We start from the raw sequence: 20,372 nt of genomic DNA, 5'->3' as shown, positions 1-20,372 counted from the left end.
ATACTTTCAACCTTAAGCATCAGCTGGCTTGTCTACTACAAGCCCATTGAGAAAGTTTTAAAAGCTCTTTCTCAATGAAGTTTGAAGTATTATAGCTCTGTGAAGAGAATGTTCTTCACAGAGGAAGTACTGATCTGAAATAAAAAGTTTCCTGAAATGATTTGTGGTAGTTTTTCTAAGTTCCGAAAAAGAGCCTTTCTCCAGCTGCCATTAAAGCCTTGAACTTGCAAAACTGACTAAGTTTTACTTACAGCACAGTTTTTATAGTGAAAAGCCACCTGGAGTGAGGATAAAAATGGAAATTTAAAAGTGGGACAGGGGACCACACACAGAAATAAAATGTCAAAAATTAGCTTAGTCAAAAGTCCCAACTTACGTGTGTTAAGGGTGAAACAAAAGCTTTTTAAAAGTCTTAAATTTTCCAAGTCAGATACATAAGTTGGGTGCCAACATTAATCTATTTCAAGAGCTTAACGAAAAGTGACTTGCCAGTAACTCTAGTTTTCTTAGCCGCCTTCTTCCACATGCTGCAAATGAAACAAGTCCACTCAGACTATGCTACAGATCCACCTACGAGGGAGCAGACAGGCACTCTCTTCTGTGAGTCACGTATGAATACACAGGACCGCCCCTTTCATAAAGTCAGCAACTTCCTTACACACTAATTAAGCCTTGTCACTCAAGACAGAAAAGGAATCAAAATAGCAGAGTACTGAGGACCTTCAGACCTAAAAAGGAAATAAGGAATAGGGATAAACAGGCTGGAAGCGTAGACAGCAAATGAAGCAAGAGGTATTTTTCGTTTGTCAGAAATTACCATTCTCCACTTCTCAGAACAAGTCCATCTTCACAACACCTACCCCTATCAATGCGGCTCTGGGAGGAGGCAGCCTGGCCTTTCACAAGACCTGCAATACTTCAACATTATCACAGAATCCGCTGATTTCGTTTGATCCAGATATTACGAAAAGACAAATTTGGCAGCAGATGCCTCACTTCCTCCTCCCCAGGTGAAAGCAATAGTTTACAGTGAACAACAGCCAAGCAATAGGAAACAGGAGGGTAACATCCTCACAAATATGCCAGGCTGGATTAACCTCATGGGCACAGGACGGATTTCCATGAAACTGCAGGTCAATATTAAAAAAAGCAAAATGAAACTATTCACGTTGATTAAAAATAAATGACCCTGGTAGCTAGCCAAGCATTTCCCTGTTCTGTGGCAATCTTTTCACAAAACACCTTGGCAGATAGATATCTCTCACAATTAACGAAGGATGCAGTTCTGACAGAGTAGAACCTGATGGCACACAGTCTTTAACAAGTCTGCAGTGAGATTAATAAACCCAGTGTGACAGAGGCTAAATGCAAGTGACCAAAGCTATATGCTCCCAGTCTCACATAACGTTTCAAAGAATCTGAAATTCATCAAAGGCTTTACCTGATCCAGTCTCAGAGAAGACTATCTCCTGTATTTGGAAAAAAAAAAAAAAAAAAAAAAGCAGATGCTTTGCTGTCAAGAATTAACTGAGATCACAGGTGACATTCCCCAGGGGAGTACTCGTTCATGAAATAAGGATGTCAAGCATCCAACTAATCAGCAATGCTAATAATCCCTGAATGCAAAGAAACTTCTCTCCATGGAAACTCTTTACCAGTCACTCCATTCATCACCTGTGTAACACAGTCCATCCTGCACACTTACAAGTGTAATCATCATCCAGTCAGGGTCAAACCATCTGCCAGGAGGATGATTCCCAACCACGCAGCATGCAATTCCATCACATGAGCATGTCTTTGGGATATGATGGGGACAGCATCAGAACCAGGAAACTTCTCAGCCAAATAGATGAAATTCACCGCAGCAAAAAAACAGAGGCCTCTTTAGGATAGACTCATGTTCTCAAAGTGGATGCCATAAATTAATAACTACAGAAAAGTTGTGTCTCCCTCAAGGCGTGAACTCATAATATCTTAAAGCAGGCAGCGTACTACTTGGGCTGCTGCTGAGACTGCTGCAGAATTCTAAAGCGTAACTTCCCTAGGAGTTCAAGTGCTCTACTAAGCCCGATTTGCTACGTATAGGACACAAACCACAGTACCTAGTTACTAAAGTCAGTGAACTGATGGGAACACATTGCAGCTCCCTCTGGGGAAACCAAGGCCCAGGACTCTAGGGGAGCAAGAGCAGGGAATAGTGTTCATGTTGTTTTCATCTCAAGATGGAGCTAAGACGCAGCTGGAGAACATGCTTGTTCCTAGTAGTCATGTCCCAATCCTAGACTTCGAGCAGAACACGCACATGTCTAAAGGTGGCTTCTACCCATCTACTGATCTGACCTAAAGGAAGGAAAGTATCCTTGGAAAGAAAAGACTGAGGAGTCTGCCAAGGGCATTTAATTTTATCAAAATTTGGAACCTCAAATCCTGCAGTTTTCACTGTGGAACTTGAAAGCTCACCTTGGCTCAGAACTTGATCTCCTGGGAGTACTAAGTCTACACCTACCATATCCAGACCACCCAAAAACTAAAAGATAGGCATGATCAGGACCCAGTAGAACCTAAAAAATTCTGCAAAGCCATGTCTGAAAGATACACAGTCCATGGGGCTAATAAGAGCAAAGAATTGCTACAGGCATCGGCAGTTGGAGAACATGAATGCAGAAAGATCTATTTACAGTTGTTCTTAGAATCACATTTATGTATAACATGGACAAGACACAGCTACAAAGACTTACGTCTGGACTTCACTAGGTTTGTGCAAGTAATCCATCAAACTGTCAGCATTTTCTAAAGCATCTAGCTGCAGAAAGAGATTGAGCACCTGTCTTTAAAGACAGTCCTGAGGGAGAAAGAATCTCAAACAAACTATTCCAAACTTAGCACTCCTCTTAAATCAAGTACTGGTGGGGCATGCTCCAGGGCAATGTGTAGAAGGGAAAAAAGTTCAAGCTCATTTACTTCCTCTATCAGAACACCCTCCATCAGAAGAGGACTGTGCTGAGAGCCTATAAAGACACCGGATCTTCTTTTGCTTAGAAAATTATCTCCTGCCATCACGTTCCTCCCTGTGGAAGAATAAGATTAGGACAGGACAAGGAGTGCTCACAGAACTGATGTACAACATCCCACTTCTGAGCAGAGCCAGCCAAGACTGCAAGGTACAAGAACATCTCATGCACAATAGTTCAGAAGTCATTATCACCTTGAGCACTTGCAGGGAGAATCAACCTTTTGAGGCTGAGGAGAGTGGAAAGAGAAGAAGAAAGGACAAAACCAGAGTGTTCAAATGGAGATGACGCAAACACTGAAGACTATTTCTGCAGCAAGAGACAAAGGAATGAACCAACATCAAACCTGCATGACACAGACCTCATGCTTAGAGGCACATTTCTGTTCACCTTTTTCAGTGGGGGGAAAAAGAAAAATAATCTAGTTAATTTACAGCTGTGGTCTTGAGCTCTTAGAATTGAAAGATTTCTAAAGACATACAGGAACAGTCCATTGTGTTTTCAATATTTTTACGATACAACAATTTGATTTTGCAGATTAATTTGGAGTACTAGCCCCTATGACTCCTAGTTAGCATGAATACAATCCAAATTCCTTTCTCTTCTCTGTGACATAGTTGTGACAAGTCCTGTACAGCCCACTGTCAGTCACACTACTTCACCCAGCCCCCTCTGTTTGCTCTTCATATGAATTTCCAACCGATCATCTCTAAGTCTACATTACCACTGGTATCTACCATGCTACTTCCATTCCTTCAGCTTTCGAGCTTCCCATTATTCTCTTTTCATTCCCGTGATTCTACATGAAGCACTCTAAACTCACCATTGCCAGTATTTCTCATTTCACCTATTACAGGATTTCTGAAGAGACATGTAAGTGGAAGACTTTGAAATTGTTTGAGATCTTTGAAAGGATTTTTTTTTTTATTAAAACACTTTAAGCATTTTATTTCACCACTAAAGCCATGTAAGGCTCTTAGAAATAACCATTCATCCTTATTAGTTAAAAAAAAAGTACTATTTGATGCACTGCTCAAGTGTGAAGTGATTAATGTTTGCTTTTCTAGAAACAACACTGGATTGCAAAGACTTTTGGCTCCCTGTCTTGAAAGCATACTTTTACAGTAATTTGCTTCTGTCTAGAAAAACATTTTCCACTTCAATTCTTCAGGATAAGTTTTCCATTAAAATAAATAAAGTAACAAGAAAAATAATCCACAAGAGATATTTTACCATTCAAAGGATGCTAAAAGCATTACTTGTCAAGCTGCTATTAAATTAGCTGCATTTTACAGAAAATGAAACCAAGGCTTTGCCACTAAAGGACTGTTATAGTGATAAAAGGATAGCCAGCATTAAGCTTTAACAAAAAAACCTCTCAATTCCAAGTCAGAACCTGAATTATAATTCTTCCTTTCTTCTTTTCAGAAGGTAGGACAAGTTTTACCAACAGTTACTTATTTCTTAACAGCAATATATTACTAGACCCTCAGCGCACACACAACGCAGTTAATAGCGGAGTTGGTTGGGGTTTTTTTTGGCACTGTGCCCATCACTCACCCGTAACGGCATCATAAAACTCTTCTTCACTATTCATCCTTCAGTGTGAAATCTCCGCACAGCCAATCCAGCTTCCTCTAACGCATCCTTGAACTTGATTTAGAGGTGAAATATCTGTGTGCTGTCAAAGTCTTCTTTTGCAAATACCCAGCTGCTTTAGATGATCTGTTTGGCAAGACAGGGAAACAGAATTAGCAGCTTCCACATTTCTTGTGCGCACAAACATGCACACCTAACAAACACTAATTTTCTTATTTCTTCCCACGGCAGAAGGTGGATTCTTGCATTCATAAGTAAACAGCCGCCTTTGATACCAAAGTCATTCTGCAGATGAATTCTACCTACCACAGGAAGAGCTGTTGTACTACGCCACAGCTCTCTCCATAGAAATACAGCATATCCAGTACTGTCAAATATACCTTATTTACTGCAAGTTAAATCCCAGCTGGAAGGAGCAGAGAACTGAAGGAAGAAAAAGAGAGCTGGCAAAACAAAAATTCTCCTCTTCAGCAAGAGGGTAAGTCTTACTGCATCCTTAACCAAGAACACTGGGAACAAGAAAGAGACCCTTGTATCCAAAATCTCACTGTTGTGTAAAAATGTTGGGCCTCACTTGTACTAGTATCTAGTGACTGTCAGAGAAGTTTTGTCAGGCTACTGCTATAAACTCTTGAAGAGGCAACTGGAGATTTTTCTCTCAAGAGAGAGTGTAAAGAAACAACAAACTTCTTCTCAGTAAAACTAAGCAAATTCCAAATAACTTACAGATTTCTGAAGCACTCCAGCTTTACTTATGGATAGACTAAAATAGATTTTTTCCAGATGGCTGGCAATGGTGTAACAAACATTTTTACTTCACCCAATTTTAGTCAAAGGAGAATAATGAGAAGACTTAGTTTGCACTCGTACAAACGTTCATCAGGTACCACTGACGAGCCAAGTACACAATGCTAAATGACAACACGGCAGTGCTATCGATATCTCCTCCAGAACAACCTCAATCTGTCAGTCTCAATTTTTTATGATCCTTGAAGATCCCACTGCTTTTGTGACAGTAGTTCTTCCAGAGTAATTATAACTTGCACAATTCCATTCCAATTAAGAGAAACAAAGCCAGAAGCACACTCTATTCCTAGTAAAAGAGCTTGCCACATTTGAAGCCCATTCCTTCTTTCTTCCTCTCTGAAGAAAAAAAATTAAAAAAAAATTAAAATTGAAACGGCATGATTTTGCCTGTATTTCTTTTTACCTGACTGCCCAGAGCAAAAGCTATTTGAATGTCTCACACACATACACAGTCCTTCCAATTCTCCATTCATAAGGACGAGCTCAAACAGCCTATTTTGGAACTCATCTAAGTTAATGAATGTAGCATTCGCCTTGAAGTGTTATGTCTGTCAAGGCCAGGTAGCTTAATTTGACACTTTTCCCTTAGGAACTCGCTATTTTGCTTGACACTACAGGATTATATATCAATCTCTGCATCATGGTGAGGATCCTAGCTTCCACATGATCTGTAGCAATTTTTATTTACAAGTCCTCACCTCCACAACTACATAGCTTTATGCAGCGGCTTCTCTTGACTGTTGCTACAGTGCGGTTGGAATTGCTCTCAGCTGGATAATTATTTCCTTCCCTTTCTCCTGTGCTGTTCTCCCATCACAGACCTTTAAACCTTCTTCAACTTTCTTTCTCATCAGCAACATTTTTCTGCCATACTTTTGTCAAAGTGCTGAATTCGGCTAGGCAAGGATCGAAACGTTAACGAGTCAGATGGGTGTATGTCTGAAGAGCTCCCGTGCAAGGCTATCAGCAAGCGCTCTGCTTGCAAAAGGCAAAGGAGCAGCAGCTTCACTTCAAAAAGATACAGGCAGTTCAGGCCACTAGCAACCATACTGACAGAGAATCAAGAGACAGAGAAACCCTCTTAACAATTGGTTCAAGAGTAGCAGCTAGCTCAGATTTCTGGGTGAACTAAGCAGCAGAAGTGATTACGTTGTTTTAAATCTGCACTGTAAGACAAGTCAGTGTCCTTATCCCTGTGTTATCTTGCCTAGCAGAAGCCAGTCCTTGATTCTGTAAAGAAAGAAAAAGGAAAAAAAACAAACAAACCCAACTTGTTCACACCAAAGCTGCTGTCAGTTTTACAGTTTCTCCAAGCTTTCCAGCCCACCAGCAATGCATCTGGAAGTATCTCTTCCAACGTCTCCAAATATGTCATACCTTTGTAAAAAATCTAGCCTTGAGGATGCAGCTACGCAAACCTTTCAACTCGGGCAGAAAGATGGAATTGAAAGAAAACTATTGCTACAGAAAACAGAAGCTCAACACCACGGGACGACTGTTCATCCCAGAAGCCATTAGCACCACTCTGGAACGACTCCACTAGTTTGCCAAAACAGAAGTTACATTAGAAGGCTGCCTTAATCCTATTGCTGCGTACAGCTCACACGGTGAGATTCTGTTCTGAAACAGCCTTTTATCTACCTGCAACACATAACGGGGGGGAATAATAAAAAAATAAAATAAAATAAAAAAAAGAGCTAGTTCAAAACCCATCCCCATTCAGTTCAAATACAAAGAGCACGCTTCCTCAGGGTCCCTGTCCAAACATAGCCACGTTAGATATCAGCTTGCAAGCTCCAGAGATGCTTCATAACAGCAAATTCAGTATGCTATAGTCTTGTATAGAAGGCATCAAGAAATAAAAGTTCTGACTTAAAAACCAGTCAGTTATCTTATCATTAAGAGCCTTGGAGTAAATAAGGTCATAAAGATGAATGCCAGTTTCTCCTCTCCCCACTCCTGCACAATCATTGCATTACCAAAGGACTTGTGAAGTGGAACTACGTCACACAGCATGCAGCTTCACCTCAGAGACAATGAAGCTTTCCTATAAAAACACTCACCGCGTACAAATGAAGTAAGTAGAATGAAAGACTTAACTGAAAGCAAGAGTTATGCTGTGTTCTCCTGATACATACCTCAGACCACACCTTAAGCTCACTGTTATCTGAAAGTGAAAGTTCAGTCATATCCGTGTAAGTTACATACAAGCTTTGCAACTATTACCCAGAGAACAAAACATCCACGGAAGTTACTTTAAATAATAGTTGCAAATTCCCCTAAGGTGCTAGGAGCATTTTTAAAAGGATAAAGTAAAATGTTTTGCATCAGAGTTACCCTAGGAATAACTTAACACTCCTATCACTTATTTTACATTCAGTTCTTTTACTCAGCAGAGAGTAACGTGAATTTGCGTGTAGCTGAACACACCGCGGTAACACCATGTAGCTTTCATGCGTCAAAAACCCAGGATTAAGTCATTTTACCTTACTGAAAGCAACAGCAAAAGGCTATTTTCAACAAGGCTGAAATGTCAGAAGACAAAAACATCCTGTTTAATTCATATTCAGCATTTGTAATTTGTGTGTCCTCCTCCATGTCCATCATGTACCTGAAAGAATTCACTTACACGCCAGCAACTGCAGCTAACAGCTTTTATCAAACTGGCCATGCAGGGGAGGGTGCAACACGCCCGCGTCAGACACGCCGTCAGGAGCCTAGCACCAACGGCTATCCTGGAAAACCTTTCATAAAGTATAAATATCGTAACACGTTCACATCTTTCAGTCTTACAGCGTAGAAGAAATACAAAGTATATTTAGATATTTTCTTACATACACTGTGATCGTTAGGAAAGCTACAAACAGTTTTCCGTACAGGACTTCACTCGCTCGGGGCTGTAGAAAACAGTATTTCAGCAATAAGGATGTGCAGGTTTATGGGTTAGAATTATCTCCGTTGGCTTCACTTTAACAGCCCATGCTAACGAGGCACGGACACCCAGAAAGGTGCTTCGGCCTGAGGATTGCAGCCCAGCTGCATTGCCACATTGCTGACCGAAGACAGACTGTATATAAATCATTTTATAAATAACAGGGAAAAGCTGCAAGTAGAGGCATCTTAAGAGAACTGGAAATCCATCATTTATGATGACAACACACCCCGACCACAAGCAGCCCAGATTTTGTGGTTTACAAGATAAGAGACAAAGCTCTTCTATTTCCTCATATTTTAATACTATGGATTGGTATATCCTAATTGGATTTACTATGCGATTTGTGTGCATGAATGAAACCTGACACATTTCTTTTTATTTTTGCAATAGATTGATTTCCCTACAGGAGAGATGCTATTTTTGAAGCTCAGACTGAAAGACAACAGAGAAAGACATAAAAAAAAAAAAGTATAATGCCCATCACAGCAGTAAACTTCATACTTGGCTGGTAAATCTGTACTACAGGCTGTATTATATTATATTTTGCTTTGAGAAATTCTCTGTACTAGATTGTCCAGAATATTCACAATATTATTTTACTCTTTGAAATTATATTTAGAGTGAGTACCAAAGCAATTAACAGAAAACAACGAAGCTTAACATAATTTAGTGAAGCAAGTCTTGAACAAGCTATTTGGGTAGAACCTAGTATTTCTAGTTATTTTGCTTATTTGCCTGTCAATGCCTACAACATACAAAACCAGACCAGCCAGAGTTAAGCTAAGGAGAGCATGTAAAGTCAAACACTTGTAAGAGCTTCTGGTATCTTCTAATCAAAGGACTACCACTGAGGTTCTTCTGAAATAAGCTTTGTACCTTGGTGATGTTGTAAAGCCATCCACAAACAGGTTAAACAAGATACGCTGTCCAATAACGCAATTTAGAAATGCAGATATCAGTGCTGAAATAAGAATGCTATGTAGGTCCCAAGCAAGTAACCCCAAAATCTGAACAGGTAAGAGACAGAACTATAAGCAACTACTAATCACGTGGGAGCAGTCTGTTTTGTACTTTTATTATTAAAATGTCTCATCGCTGCTGCACAACTAGTCATAAGCAGGATACTCATTAAAACTCCTTTAAATTCTCACAATTTATCAGGAAAAGTTCACACATTCCTGTACTACTGATGACCACGGACAGTGCTTTTCTTGAAGGACACGAGGATGTTTTGCAAAGGCAAAGGATGAAACAAAGCATGCAGTTGCAATAAATACTGCGGAAACACAAGAAAATACCTGCACCACATCCACAGCACACCTTGAAAGAGGTTCTACAGGAGGAGGGAATTACTAGGATTGAGGTACTGCTTTCCAGAAATACATCTGGCACAGAGAGAACAAACACAAAGGGCGGTTCCTAAACATGCATGGCACACCAGCGGTCACAAAGGGTACTAAGAGAGATCCCGAGAGGCTCGCTCTCAGGAGAAAACATGCTTATCCCTATGATCTTTACAGCCTGGATGCAGAGAATGTTACTATTCATACCACCTACGCTGCGGTGACAGCTACGGCCCCATGACGAGGGAAGGAATAAAGCCGTACCGTACGTGTCAATCAGCTGGTTATGAATAATGTCAAACAAAGTGTTCTGTCAAGGACAGAACTGTGCTGAACCTGTAACTCAACAGCAGCACGTACCAGGTGACCTGCCTTCCGGTAACACGCTTTGCTTTCAAAAGCTTCACTCTGCGCAGATCAGAGCGTCCGTACGAGCTCACAGTCCCTAGCAGTAGAAGGTACAGGGAGCTCTTTTTCCAGAGAAACAGTATCAGTAAGATCAGTCCCAGACTTTGCACAGTTCCCACCTATTTGAAACCATCCCCTCCCACTTGAATGTATTTTTAAAACCAGGACAACAGAAGTGCAAGACTTTGCAAATCACTTTATAAAGTACCTAACCTACTCAGTGCATTCTGTGACACACGTGTGAACATCTATGTGACAAGAGATGCACGCACTCCTTGGAAAGAGAGATTCCCCCTTCATAGCTTCTCTCTGAAACTAAAGGTGTGGAGACCCACTGCCTCCCGAGCGGTCGAAGGCTGCTCTCTGGCACCTGTACTCTCCCCAGCTACATGCCAGGCGAGGCTGTGGAGATGCTCTGTAATGGCTGTCCATAACATCACTTTGTTTGCTTACGGCTCTACCAAGTACTAAAAGTTGAAGTTTCCTAAGCCTTTTGTCTAGCTAGGTTAGCAGTCCTTCAAGCTTGTCATCATGTACAGAATCACAGAATCACATGTACGCTTGTTTCTTCTCAAATTCCATTCATTGATAGAAGAAAGAAAAAAGAAACAGCTTATGTCTGTGTTGCTAACATCCTGGGACCTCAGAACTTATACACCAGTTAAAAAAGTCAAAGACTAGTACTTGTTCGAAACAACCTGTAAGAGTTTAAACATGTGATTACTACGGACTTATTTAATTCAATGTAACCAGTAACTCCATACTAACTTGTTCTTCTGCCTTAATCCTCAACAAAGACCCAGCTGGTTAACCAAAAGTTACTCCTCCTTAAAGATATATTTACATTTCTATATAAAGGTAAGCATTTACAGCTGGTGGAGCTAATTTGACTGGAATGCAGTTCAGCAAGACCAGTTTTGAAGGCTGGCTGGCTGGCTACAGCTGCAGTCTCCTATTCCTCCAGACCCGAAGTTGAAATTTCACATCGTGCAGCAATTCTGGAAAGCAACTACTTTGCTGACACCATCCTGCTACCTTTACAAATCCTGGGGTTTTGTGTTCTAGCTCTACAAAACATATACAAAACACTAGATCATGTTCATTACACAGATGTTGAATCTATTTGTGAGATAAGGGAGCATTTAAATAAAACCAAGTGCGGAAACAGTAAGCGGTCCCGAAAGTAAACACAGACATTCACCAGCGTGAGCAGGTAGGGTGTTAGAAATTCAATACAGTGGAATTAGAGTGCCACCAAAGAATTACTGAACTAGCACATTCATCAGCTTTTTCCCATGCCTAACAAGGTTTTGTTGGACGTGCACTTCCACAGCAAATTTTAAAACAAAAATAAGTTTATTAACTTGGAAGGAGAATATTTACAAGCAAGGAAAAAAAAAAAAAAAAGAGGGGGAAAAAAAGTCACTTGTGGCCTTCCTCAGAGAGAAAAAAAAAAACAAAAAACTTCCTATCAAATCTCACATGATAAAAATATTGCACAAGTATTGCCAAGTGGAGGAAGAGAAGGGGTAAATCCCATGAACTCTGAAAAGACTCAGGTTTCAGATCTTTGCTTTTCTTTAATGGGTCAAAAGGGCACAAGCTCAATTTAATGGAAATAGTATCGACAGAATTTAAAATTAGCTCCATACAAAGGAAAATTAATTCCATGCTCCATTTAATTCACCTAACAGCACTTTTTCATTAGCTTGATATCCTGGGTTCAGAATGCACCTTCTGTCCAGAAAGAGACTCCCAAAGAGCCAGTAGAAAACCAAATACACATATTCTTCATATTAACACTAAAAATAATAAATGGGAAAAAAAAAAAAAAAAACCAGAACAAAAAACCTCAGCAGTCCTACAGCATGACTGGTGGAATAAGAGCCAACCTCATCTTCTCTTGAGTTGCCAGCTGAAATCAGACATAGCTGTAGTACTTCAAGGGACAGAAATAAATAGCTTGAACTAGAAGATAAATATTCATGTGGTTTTGCTTCATACATATATCCTGAAAGCATCAAACTGCAGTGTTTCATCTCTGAATGAAAGCTTCAGCAAGGATGAATCTTAATTGACTCATGAAATTAGGTTACCAACAACACTGGATCTAAAACATCTATAAAAATTATCCAAGAAGTCAATTTAATTGGCAATTTAGATACCTGCTGTAATTATTATGCACTTAAAATCTCTTCAACCAGAGAACACCTACACAGATGGCAGAATCCAGAAGAGGGTTTGATTTACCAAGTTAGATTTGTTTCTTACTCCAAAGTTTGAAGGTAATAGCATCTACCATCAAGAGGTCTTGGCAAGATGAAACACACTCCAAATTCTCAGTAAGAGAAGGGCAACTTCCCTCTCAAGTCTGTTAAACAAAGTGCAGAGAGGCTGAGGGAAGAGGATCGGCTGAAGCACTGGCCCACTGTCACTTTTCCATTTCTCTGAAGACCAGAGCTATCCCTGTTATAGGCCTTAATGTCGCTGGGAGTTATTAAATGCCCTGGGGACAGCTGAGGACCTGTACTGGGTCCTGCTGGGATGGAGTTAATCTCCTTTCTAGGGGCCTGCACGGTGCTGTGTTTCAGATTTGTGACCAAAGCGGTGTTGATAACACATCCGGGTTTTACTGCTGAAGAGTGCTCACACAGCATCATCAAGGCTCACTCCCATCAAAACTGTAAAGATGGAACCGGACAGAAAATATCCTGACAGGATAGAGCTCAGTCACCTACGGGAACCGATGGCTATCCCCACTTTCACCTCAGCCAAAAATTCTGTTCTCCTGCCAAAAATACTGCCTTACAGAACTTCTACCAAACAAACAAACAGATGCAGGAAACTTGATTCCAGCAGATTAATAATTTCCTGATGCAGAACACTTCACTGGAATTCCCATGGAATTCTGTAAATATTCTCTTTTTTAACACTACATCAGACATTTTTCCACCTGAGAGCATCTGGTACGGCACCCTTTGGACTTTGTAGCCTTCTCTTGGAAACTATTTCATTACCCACAATTGTAAAAGATCACAAAATTCTGTTTTACATGCCTTTTCTACTCATGATGAATAACGCTAGGTTTGATCATGACCAATAAACTAGCTCATTTCTAGCCTCACTGTAAAAAAAAAAAAAAAAAAAATCAGTAATGCAATACTGTATTGTAAAACTAGTCACTTCTCAGTAGTTTCCTGAGGAGTTGTTTTATCTGATTTGTAAGACACAAGGTGGGAAGTAATCAATAACTCAAAGCACAGTGGCTTTGGACATAAGTCAGCAGATATATAATTAATCATCTATGAACACTTCTCTTCGAACCAAAACTTATTTTGAAGGTAAAATTAAATATGCTTCAATATTTCTCCTCATAGCATCACCACTCCTACAAATTAATCACTGAAATTTAAGAATGTGAAGACAATTACATAACACCACTGGAGAAAACCTCTAGAACAGTAAAAATAGTTACAGGTTTAGTTTATAGATCTTCCTACTAAAAGGCACTTTTTAAGCTTTGTCTCTGCAGACCCATTCTCTCTGGGTAGGTGTAATTTTACATTTATTCTGCACAAGGTATCTTACAAATAATTTTCAAGGAGACTCTTAATATGATAGCAATCATATTGCAAATACAGCAGGACAACAGCTGACTAACCTAGTGCAAAGCCCTACAGCATAAGAAATCTTATTTTTAACTCCTCATACACTGAAATTCTGTGGCATGAGCTTTTGCACGTGGCTAGTGGACAATTTGCTAAGGATTTTTATGCCGATACTGCGATTTACAAAAGCTTTAGAAAGTCAGAGTTTCTCTTATGGCTGAATTTCCTTTAAAACTACATTTATAGTAGATACTTAATGGATTCTAGTATAAGGGTGTTACTATTTACTGTTGTCAAGATATTTTAAAAAAATAAACAAACTTGGACTTCTCAAGATGGACAAATATCTCTAAACACAGTTCAGTTTTAGTAGGAATCCAGCTAGCTGTCTGCTCAGTAACATGAACCCACTCGGATACTAAAATGGTTGCACAGCACTACACGTAATAGAACTACATGTAATACAAAATAAGGCCATGTAAATAAATTTCTTTGGATCTCTAAGTACAGATAGTATTTTTGCTTCGCTATTAAACAACTGTCCAACAGTTTCATTGACATTGTGCAAAACTCAAAGGAACACGTGTACAGGGGAGGAGTTCTGTTCTTCTAACAAAGTTCTCGTTTTGTCCAGTAAGCAAACATTGCTAAATGGACCATTAGAAACAGGCTGGCGAGCTAACTTCTCCGTAGCCTTAACATGTACGAGTTTTATAATTGAGTGTTGTAAAAGGATTCTCATTCTCACTTGATTGCACGAACACACTGTAGGGAACAGTCTAACTCAGTGGCCGGAGCAGGTTAAGTCTGAAGGGAGTGACGTGAAACAGAGACATTTCGGAATTCAAATGTTTACCATCTTCAAACTTTCCATATCATCATCACTTTTGAACTATCAGTAGAACCAAAACCCAGTGAGATATATTAACAGATTCTTTTGGGAACCCTAAAAAACCTGACTCTTCTGAGTGAAAACAAAGCTAGTAAAAATATAATGAAGTTATCCATCCATGAAAACACATTTCTTGACAAATATTGTAAGATTGCAAACTTCATAATAGCCCAGAGGTTCACAGTATCCCAGCAGCCACAAACCTTACCTCATCTACAACTCGGAACAGCAGAGCAAAGGAATCGAACTCAGGCAGGAATGCCACAGATCAAGGTTTCCATTCAATCTAATGCCGGCACAGACCTTACGTGTCCAACAGAGCGATATCCATTTTAAGTTTTGGACTGTAAAACCAAGAGGGCCCAGATTAAAAGGTCCAGATGTATTTCTGCAGCTGCAGGCACAATTCACCTTTTGTGCAGAGTCCCACCAGATTTACAAACAATCACAGGCAGACAACACTACCCAGCCTCCTGCATTTTCTGAATGGAAGGCTGCTGTAATTTACTAGAAATCTGTCTCATTAAATTACGTGCATAATAAAATATACTGGAATAACCTAAAGGAGCTGTCTAGACCAGCAAATGAATTCCCAATTGTAACTGTACTTTTTTTTAAATATCAAGTTTAAGTAAGCTGAGTCTATTCTTGTAACCTATTGATCCTGAAAATTAAGACATTATCTTTGTGCACTGAATCAACAACAAATTTTTGAAGAGTATAACCGAAAGTAATGGTAAGCCACATTTGACACATTCTAATTGCTCACTGCTCTCATGCAACTTGCTATTACAAGCCTTTAAATAATAAAGTAAAATAATTACATCACCAGACATTCTTCTGCAGAGGAATTATTAAGAATTCAAGGATTGAGATCATATATTCTTTCACTCCAAGTTCTATAGTGGTCTGTTCCATAAATTAATCAATATAATGCATACCCTACCTTTTTTTTTTTATTTTTTTGCAACAGGAAACATACCAAAGTCCCACATCTTCTGAAGTGGCAGATACAGGGTGATCATCTTTTTCATTGCTCTCATTTCCTAATTTATTCAGCTAGGTGCAGACGCCCCTGTCATCAGTTACATATTCAGACTCCGCAAAAACATTCAAAATGTTGAGCACTCCACGTTTAACGCATATTCCTTGCACACCTGATTTTGTGCATTTCTTTCAAAAAATGTACAAGAACTAAACATTTCAGTTATTTCACAGAGAACAGACTAAACACCAAGCATTTTAAAACATCATATTCCTGTCAAATACAGACATTTCGTATCAGGTATCTTCATGACTCAGCTGACAAAACCGATACTGAGTGAAGGACTAGAAAAAATGACAAATTGTAAATGGAAGGTCTAGTTATCAAGTAGCTTGATGTAACGTTGCATTGTTCAAGGACAAGTTACTTCAAATACCAAAGCTAATGAATCTTCTGCTTAGAAATTCAGCGTACTTGCATGTGAATCTTGCTTTCAAACAACAACAGAAAAAAAAAAAAAAAAAATCATCTGACTGGCACTACAAACAGTGATTTAAAAATACAGCCTTCTCAAAGCAGAAAAACTTGAGTGGTATGTTTTCCAGCTAACACTAAAATAACAGAAAGCTAAGCTTCCCACTTTTGTTCTAGGTCAGCATGTGTGAAGTTCACACAGTAGAATTCACAAGAAGAAAGACTGAAAGAAATACCAGCTTCAATTATGAGATCTGTCAGCTTAGGCAAGTACATATCATAGAAAGCAGTAACAGTATTAAAACTGATTTAAAGAAATCACCCAACAGTGAAAATTACCCTCCACGATCAGTTACCAAATCAAGTGCATTTGCATAAATGGTAGCAAACAAACAACACGTGCACCGCACTGTTTTTCAGCATTGCATCAGCTGAAACCTTTAACCTGCCTAGTCTTCAGCTACTCGCATGCATAGAGTTTGTTGTCTAATCATCATTTCCTATCTTGAACTTCTATTTTCTGTTTATAAGATTACAATGGCATGGCTGGAGAGCTAGTTTTGGAGAAAAATGGCATATTGATTCCCGGACAGCAGATGTCTCAGTGCTTCCTTTCAGGACTCCCTGAAGCTCCTAGTTCATTATGAGGTGCTGCTGGTTCAGGAAAGCAACATTAAGAATCAGTCCTAATCTTATCCTAGATTGCCCTCAACTTTCTGTCACATGGTCAAACATTTGTATGACTTGACAACTATTTTAAGAAAAGCTATGTTTACAGCAACTGAAAACCCAGGGGGTTACTTCGGGGAAAATGACTGCTTGGAGTTTCTTGCTTCCACACTAGTTTAGCCAGTTCTCCTACTTCCATCTCACGGCACAGTGCTTTATGTTTGGAAGTTACTCAAGACACTGCTTCCAGAAGTCGCCCTGAGGTTTTAGAAGTCCCAGAGCATACCGGCACAAAGTTTGTTAAGATGATATATATGTGGTTGCCCCCAGATGTCAATGCGAATGTGGAGTAACTGACCTTTGGAAGGTTAAGTTGGAAAGAAACAAATGTAATTTTTCTCGCAGGGATAAGCTTCAAAAAAGGAATCACTACGAGAAGAGCAGTAGAGCAATGCTAATTAATCCACGCTGCAGATCCGCATCTCCTTTCTACTTTTCCTTTTTGAAAGCTTAAAGGAAGTGTATGCAATTTAATTGAGAAAACTCCCATGAAAGCAGTATCTGCTTGCATTGAACATGCTTTGGCAGATACTTCTGAGGGGAACACAAGGCTACGGCAGACATAAAAACCAGAAGATGGATTTCCAACCTGCACCTGAAATTCTGGCCTGCAAGTGCTGCAGAGTAACAGACTGCTTCTGAAAGGAGTCCGGAATCCAAACATACAGGTAGCACAAACATGGTTAATATCCAAATTAAACAAATGGCAACATAATTTATACCTTTGTTACCATGCAGAACTTCTGGTGGCATGTTATTTAAAAAAAAGCCTTTTTTCCTGCTATTTTTCCCATCTTGCTTGTCTCCCTTTCAGGAGCTCTGTAAGAGAAACATTGAGTAGGTAACTGAAGGGGAAAAAAAAAAAATAAATAAAATAAAACCAACCCCAACTCAAATAAATCCTAACTGCTTGCTGTGCTTCAGCTGTGGCCTAAAAGGCCCCTCGAGGCTCCTGTATCGTGCTGAAGCTGAGCTCAACACATTCGTCTTGGCAACTGGGTGTCGCAGACTCCTTTGCTAAACTTCCCAGCTCCAAAAGCAACCGGAGGAAGGAAAAAAAAAAAAAAACAAAATAAAAAAAATCAGAACCCCGACACCGGGACGGGCAGAGCTGCAGTGACCCGCAGCCCGCGCTCTGCACAGCCACGTCCCGTCCCCGGAGAACGGCCTCACGCCTGCGAGCCGCCCCGCCACCCAGCCCGGGGCAGCCGCCTCCGCCGAAACCAGCGCCGGGGAACACCGCTTCAACCCGGCTGGGCTGCACGGGCCTGCGGCTCGCAGCGCCCCGGGAACACGACCGAGCGGGGCAAGGATCCCGCGTCCGCCGGGGAACGGAGCCCAGCGCTGGGGCGGCCGCGCTCCTCCGGCCCGGTGACCGCCAGCATCCGGCGGGGCCCTGCCTACGGCCAGACTGACCGGACGCCCCGCCGAGCGGACCCCCGCGCCGGGCTGGGCCGCGCCAGGCCCGGGCGGGGCTGGGGGAGGCGCTCCCGCCCTTCCCTCAGCGGGGCCGCCGCTGCGGCAGGTGGGGGGAGCCGAGCCCCCCTGAGGGGAGCGGCTCGGCGGGGAGAGGAGGGGAGGGCAGAGCGGGGCGGCGCCGGGCCCGGGGCAGGCTCGGCGGCATTACCTGGCACCGCGCTCCCGCGACGGCCCCGCCGCAACACGCAGCAACCCCCGACCCCGCGCCCGGCACCGCTGACACCGAGGCGGAAGTGCGGCCCTCACAGAGGTGGAGTGATGAGCCGGTTCACCAATCGTAGAGCGCGGCCTCGCCCCATTGTTGCCGAAGCGACGAACCGGCTTCCCCACTCACCCGCCCGAAGGCGGGGCGAATGCTAATCAGGCGCCGTGCCTCACAGCCCCGGGCCGCACCACCGCCGGGGAGACTGTTGGCCAATAGCGAGTCGGAGAGGCGGGATTATGCAGATGAGGGCGGCACCGGGATCCCCCGCTGCGCTGCACGGCCTCACCTGCGGCGTTTCGGAGGGGACGGTGCAGCCTCCGCTGCACAAAAGCACACGGTTGTGCTGTACCGACATCGTCTTTTGTGCTTTGTGGGACCTTTTCATCGTCAGCCAGCTGTGGAGTGCGAGTTTGGTTTCACCGTAACCTGTGTAGGACAAAACATCCTCCTTATCGAGTGGTGGAAGAGTGTGTCGGTTTACGTGGTGGTGTATCTCGTGTGTTGGGCTCCGTGTGCCCCAGTTTTTAAGCACAGTTGGGCGTTTCGGTGTTTTTGTGGGTGTTTCAGCAGTGAAGGTGGCTGTGCGATGTGCTGTGTCACCTGTAGGCCGTGGGGTGTGACATTTCACCCCAGTGAGCTCCAGCGCGGGACGCCCTCCATGTCCTGCCAGCCGGCCTGTGTCTTCTGAGCAGCCCGAGTTCCCCCCGACACCTGGAAACCCCGGAGCAATGATCAAGGAAGCCGGGGGCTGGTAGCTCAGAGGGCAGAGCTGTTCCCTGCCGGGACAGACCCTGCCAGCTGCCTCTGTTTCTTTCGCCCCGAACTTGGTACGCAGCGCGTGGCTGCAGGCAAGTTCATTAACAGTCCACTTCAGAGTAATTGCTGGCATGCTACAGCGATTTACACTATTTGTAGCTGTTGATGCAAGCATCAAAACTGTGAGTCAGGAGTTTAAGATTAATTTGGCTCCTAACATTTCTCTCAGATAACACCTCTTCTGCTTCTTGTTTCTGAGTCTACACGGTGTTTTCCTTTACATAGAGTTCTTCCATCGTCAGAAATTTGTCTTTGTTTTTCCACCAAAACATCTGTTTGCCCTCCACTTTTCACGCCTGAAAGCTAAGAATCGAATGACGTCTCATTGGACTTAGCAAGGCCGGCGGGGAAAGCCATCGCTGCGCCAGACCGCAGCCACCGAGACAACTCACCTGCGCGGGGCTGGGCAGGCGCGGGCCTGTCCCAGGTTTGGGCGTCGCACGAGGGCTCCTGAGCAGACCGGAGAGCGGCCGCAGACGTGGCCCCGTGGGCGGTTATCCGCTGTAGGCGCCGAGGACGCCTTGCAGGGAAGGGTGGTGGTCGGAGGTGGGAATGACGGCAGAGACCACGTGGTGGGATTTATTCCTCCACCTGCACTTGTGTAAATGGTGTTTTCAGAGGTGCTGACAATACACGAGACACGATTTAACTCCTTGCTCTGGCACAAATGTAAGGTTTTACATGACACCTCTGCTGAGAATTTCGCACACCCGTTGGGGTTGAGGAGCGTTTTGAGGGGCACAGCCAGCTCTGAGGACGTCTGTCAGTCTGTCCGGATCCGGTCTTGCTGCACCCACAGGTTGTTTCACCCTTGAATTCACCCGGGCAAAGTTTTAAGGCAGATGTTGTTGGACCCCTCTTTAGGGAATACAGATTTTTTGGAGTAGAGGATAATTTGTATCGTTCCAAATCTGGTTTTAATATTTTCTTGATTTACCCAGAAAAGTGATTTTTTTTTTTTTTTCCAGTAAGCTCTGATTCAGCAACCTGCTGCTGGATTGCTCAACATCGGAGGCTCAGCACTAAGCACAGAGATATTCCTGTCGCAACTTTTAAGCGGAGGCCCACAGACAGAAAGTAA

General features: G+C 42.2%; 1 protein-coding gene across 6 annotated transcripts in view; it reads right to left on the bottom strand.

Annotated features, from left to right (window-relative positions):
* OSBPL2 (oxysterol binding protein like 2) overlaps positions 1-18,491 on the bottom strand; it is a 37,554-nt gene extending 19,063 nt beyond the window's left edge. The window contains exons 1-4 of one of the 6 annotated variants that reach the window (XM_086760613.1): positions 18,419-18,460; positions 17,699-17,821; positions 17,514-17,610; positions 4,572-4,736 (exon numbers count right to left, since the gene is read on the bottom strand). In XM_086760613.1, the coding sequence (XP_086616739.1) occupies positions 4,572-4,608 (37 nt within the window). In that variant the 5' untranslated portion in view covers positions 4,609-4,736; positions 17,514-17,610; positions 17,699-17,821; positions 18,419-18,460. Of the gene's footprint in view, positions 1-4,571; positions 4,737-17,386; positions 17,469-17,513; positions 17,611-17,682; positions 17,822-18,207; positions 18,228-18,418 lie in introns of those variants that run through there. The other 5 variants (XM_086760611.1, XM_086760615.1, XM_086760614.1 and 2 more) reach the window with 5 other exon arrangements.
* Positions 18,492-20,372: the final 1,881 nt, after the last annotated feature.

This window comes from Chlamydotis macqueenii, chromosome 16 (assembly GCF_036417535.1).
Source record: "Chlamydotis macqueenii isolate bChlMac1 chromosome 16, bChlMac1.mat, whole genome shotgun sequence".
NCBI lineage: Eukaryota > Metazoa > Chordata > Aves > Otidiformes > Otididae > Chlamydotis > Chlamydotis macqueenii.
The sequence above is the reverse complement of the archived record's forward strand: the minus strand, read 5'-3'. Positions and strand labels throughout refer to the sequence as shown.